The sequence below is a fragment of the Lycium ferocissimum genome, chromosome 5, assembly GCF_029784015.1.
Source record: "Lycium ferocissimum isolate CSIRO_LF1 chromosome 5, AGI_CSIRO_Lferr_CH_V1, whole genome shotgun sequence".
NCBI lineage: Eukaryota > Viridiplantae > Streptophyta > Magnoliopsida > Solanales > Solanaceae > Lycium > Lycium ferocissimum.
In genome coordinates this window covers 33,734,098-33,738,636 of record NC_081346.1, presented here as the reverse complement: position 1 = coordinate 33,738,636, position 4,539 = coordinate 33,734,098, and the positions used below count along the sequence as shown (strand labels likewise).

The 4,539-nt window shown below is 37.3% G+C and overlaps 1 protein-coding gene across 2 annotated transcripts; it reads left to right on the top strand.

The window, feature by feature from the left end:
• Window positions 1-1,854: 1,854 nt before the first annotated feature.
• On the top strand, window positions 1,855-4,142 carry LOC132056740 (uncharacterized). 2 transcript variants are annotated; one of them, XM_059449062.1, is made up of 3 exons: window positions 1,855-2,130; window positions 2,212-2,818; window positions 3,792-4,142. In XM_059449062.1, exons 1-2 carry the CDS (start codon window positions 2,123-2,125, stop codon window positions 2,786-2,788), a joined length of 585 nt encoding a protein of 194 aa, XP_059305045.1. In that variant the 5' UTR covers window positions 1,855-2,122; the 3' UTR covers window positions 2,789-2,818; window positions 3,792-4,142. The 2 variants fall into 2 exon arrangements, with proteins under 2 accessions (XP_059305045.1, XP_059305044.1); XM_059449061.1 differs by lacking the exon at window positions 3,792-4,142 and having other exon boundaries at window positions 1,856-2,130; window positions 2,212-2,906.
• Window positions 4,143-4,539: the final 397 nt, after the last annotated feature.

Below are 4,539 nucleotides of genomic sequence, written 5' to 3'. Positions count from 1 at the left end.
CTAATTATTACTATTTGCCCAAATAGCCATGACATGCAGGGGACCCATATGTCCATGTACCACTTGCTCTGGAACTGCCTCGAATCACGAGCCCATAGCTAGGCCACATCCTCACCCCCTGTCAAATGTGTCTTTTCATATTTATATGCTCTTTCTCATCTCAATGTATTTCCGTTCCACAATCAATAAGGAATTTGAACAATCAGTGAATAAATATCAAGGAACATAAGTCACCATGCCATAAGTCATATCAAGACTCAAGAATCAATTTATCAATAGCATGAATAAGGGATTACTCCAAGTCAACAAGAAGAGTATTCATTAACTTATACATTATCATATTATAATAGTTCATCACATAATTAATCAATCAATATCAAACTTAGGAATTTCCAACCACACTGTCTGAAGTTGTCTGAAGCCCTAATCATGCTTTCTCCTATCAATTTCATAACATATACAATCAACTAATCAAAGTCTAACTCAAGTAGACCGTAACCCACCTCAACACAGAACTGGAATAATGCAAGCTATTCCATACGAGCCTTTCCTTTCCGCAATGCCTCAGAACGTTCAAAGTCTAGAAATATAGCGCTACATAAGTATTCGAATCATCTACCCAAACAATGCAACAATTGGGGAAAAGAACGCAACTACTTCTACCCTTTTCAATTGGGTACACTATCACTAGGTGTGAATTTATCATGATACCAACCCCAACTATCATACTATTCCAATTCATGGGTTTATAATCAATGCAATCCTTTTACAAGCAGTTTTTATGCTAAAGTTACCACTTTTACGAAACCCTAAGTCTCAATGCATCATTCTCATCCATTAAAACTTGAATTCCCACCCTAGGAAATGATAATCTATAACCTTAGATGAACAAACAACAATATAATCACTAACTCATTCAAAGATTCAAGGGTTTCTTAAGCTGGTTTCAGTTCTTTCATTCACCATTAGAGAACCTTAAACTAATCATGGAACTTAAGATAAGGATGGAATGAACAAAGTAGAGGGTTGAGACTTACCTTTCAAGAGTATTTTAGCCCTAGCCTTAGAAAATCGCCGAAAGTGTTCTTGGGAACTATTTTGGAGTTATGTGGGGAATGAGTTCGAAATAAAGAATATAAAACACTGATTCTGTCTCCTGTCGACCGCTGCAGCGGTCAACTTCTCGCTGCGGCAGTCCCGCTATAGCGGGAAATGTCCCGCGATGGCGGACCTCATTAACTTTTCCCGCCGCAACAGCGGCGATCCGCTACCCGCTACGACGGACTCGCTACAGCGGTGCCACAACCGCTGCAGCAGTCCATATTGACTAATAGCTCGGGTTTGTCCACCAGTTTTTCACCCAAAGATCCCCACACCAATACGAGGCCCTACAAACGCAACTAAACATGCACACATACATAAACACACGTTACGGACTAACCCATGACTTCAGAATTCCCAACGGAGGTCTAGTTTATTAAGTCACCGCCCATAAACGACCTAGTGGATCATTACACAACCCGTATCGATACCTAAGAGAAACCGACATGGAATGATTTTAAAAAATGTAATTTGGTTATACATTGTAAAATAACCAAAGAATTAAGATAGTACTCCCTCCGTTTCAATTTATATGAACCCATTTGAAAATTTGTGTGGCTGTAAATCATTCATAAAGTGAATTTATTTTCAAATTAGAAAAAATATCATTTATTTTGATATGGACTAAAAAAAAAATAAGTTCAAATAAATTGAAACAAAGGGCGTATAATTTTTAAGAATAACCGATCAACTGTCCTACTGACACCTTACTTGTGAGAGGACAAAATAATTTTTTTTTTTTTTTCCGGCCATAAGGATTAGAAATTGACCATTTTGACTTTGGTGTCGGTTTCCTTCTGCACAATCTGTGCTCACCTACCCCCAACTCCAAGTATCCAAACCCAACAATAGCATCAGAAGAATCCAAAAACCCAAAGCGAAAAGTAGTAAACCAAGGAGCAAAACACTTATTTCCGTTACATTTTCCTACAACGGGAAATTGAAACACCAATATTACAAGCAAGCACAAGAAGCAGCAGCAAGTCTTGAAGGTGGCCAAGAATCCAACTTTAATTAGATCATGGAAGAGTAATAATATTCTAGCTCCCTTTTTCACATTTATGATTCATGTCTCTGTTTTTGTTCATTCATTTCTTGAAATTTTTGCAGATCTGAGACATACCCAAAAGAATACTTCTCCCCACAACCAAGAAGAACCACGTCAACGCCGTCATCAGTTGCAACCACCAGTGTCCACGTCACTGCTTTAGATGGGCTAGTAAATGTGAACTCACTTTTCACCATTGCAGTGTTTGTGGGGCTCTCTCTAACCACACCTGGCCAAAAAAGTCTTGAAGACCGCACAGCCTGCGATGCTGGCATTGACGTTGTCAAGAAACTGCTTGTTTTTGAGGTTGTCTCATTCAGCTTCTTTCTCTTCTCTTCACTTGTTGCACAGGGACTCAAATTGGCAATTAATCTGTTGAATAGCAAAGATGTTGATGAGGTTTTCAGGGCTCATATCAATTTGAAAGTGCTTAGGCTTGGAATGATGGGTTCTGCTATTGGATCTGTAATGGGCTGTTTGTTCTTGATGCTTTCTATTGTGAATGTCATTGAGGTTCGGCTCGGGATGTTATCTTGTGGAAGTAAATCTGCTATTCATGCTGTCTCCGCCTTGGTCATTCTAGTCTCCACTGCTCTTGTGGTTTATATTTCTACTGCTATATATGCATTTATGCACTAAAGTCAATCTGCAATCTTGAATGTACTCTTTGTAAGTTTTTTTATTTGAATTTTAGTGCAACCTATGAACTTTACATGTTGGTATCATATGTGAGAGGAGTATCAGTTTTGTTATGTTATTTCGTGGATTTTGTTCAATTTACAACTATTGGGCCTGAAACTCCAAAGTATAATTTCTCATGTGATCTTTGAAACTTTTAATTGTAGTGATAATTAGGTCCTTACTGTCTGAGTTTATTAATTCAAGTGAATTACATTGTGCCAGTGTTTAAAGGTAGTTTCTTTGGGGTGTTTGTCACATGGGATGGAGGGTGGTCTTATATAGTAAATTTCGCTTATCGAAGTTTCTTTTTTCATGTTATTCAATGGGATGAAGGCTGGTGTTATAGTAAACTTACTACAGCTTTTTTTGTTTGGTCTGGAGTGAACTACAGCTGAGTCATTTCTACAACATCCTCTTTTGTAAAGCATTTTTCCTCTCTAAGCAACTGTATCAGGTTGCTTCAACATAAGTGGGAATTTGCAGAAAGCTTTTCTGGTCTGGAGTGAATGTTTTGCATAGTGGAATGATAGAAAATCCCTTAAAATAGAGTTCTTAAGGTCTTTGTCATTGTAAATTATGATTCAAGGTAGAAAGTTATATGCAATGAAAAGTAGGTCATCATTGTTCAATTGAGGAAGTGATTCATAAGGAACCTCCACCAACTACTGATGCGACAATTTAAGCAGGGTTTTCGCTTCCTCAAAATAATTTAAGCAGGGTTTTCTCTAGAAAACGCACGTTCTGAATACTCTTCACTGTTCTAATTTAGTTTTAGTTTATCAGCTTTTAGGACCATACTCTTTTTTCTCCTTTTCCAGTAAAAGTGCCTTTAAATGGTCAGGATCATGTAATTTTTCTTAAAAAAACATATCATAAGTACATCCATAAGTTATTAGGGAAATTCTTTGAAGTGTTTGCTTAAGCTAGTCTTAATGTGGTATACTGTTGCTTTCTGATGCAGGGTAAAAATCGAGAAGCTTGTACGTCATTTTCATTGTTGAACTTTAGAGTTATCTGGAGAGTTTGTTATGTTGTTTCTAGAATCAATGTCAAGCCTGTGATTGATGATGAAAAGATTAAATAGGATCCTATATAATGTGAAGTAGATTTATGCCATTCTTACGAGGAACAGAGGAAGTGACCAAACTATTCAATTTACCTTGTGGAGGTTGATGGAGACTGAAGTTGTTTGCAAAACTTTAGTTGGGGTCATTTAGCACTTGTAAAAGCTTGTCGTGAGGTATTATGGCAAATAAAACTTATAAGATTTGATGTTTCTGAGCTTTTTCAATAGTGAAGCCACTTCTCTTCTCCTGATTCCAACGCCTGCGACTTATGGTGGGCTTCCTAGACTTCTTTCTTCACTCCTCTCTTTCTAAGTTACTGCTACCTGGAATGAGCTTATTATTTTCTCGAGACACTTGAAACCTTGTTTTGAAGCTTAACCTCTATTTTTGTTCAGTTACAAAGCCTTGGCTGCCGCTAAACAACTGAACTTGCACCATAGGAAGCTCTAACGTACCATCATCTAACCCATTACAAGGCAGACAATTAAATATTGGTCTCCTTCCTTTCATTTCTCTTTCATTGCATTAGTTTTTGAGTTAGCTTATTAAATCGTTTTCACGTTTGTTTCTTCTTCTTCTTTTTTTTTTTTTTTTTTTTTTTGTTTGCTTGATAATATGAAAAATTCCCAAGGGGCAAGGGCC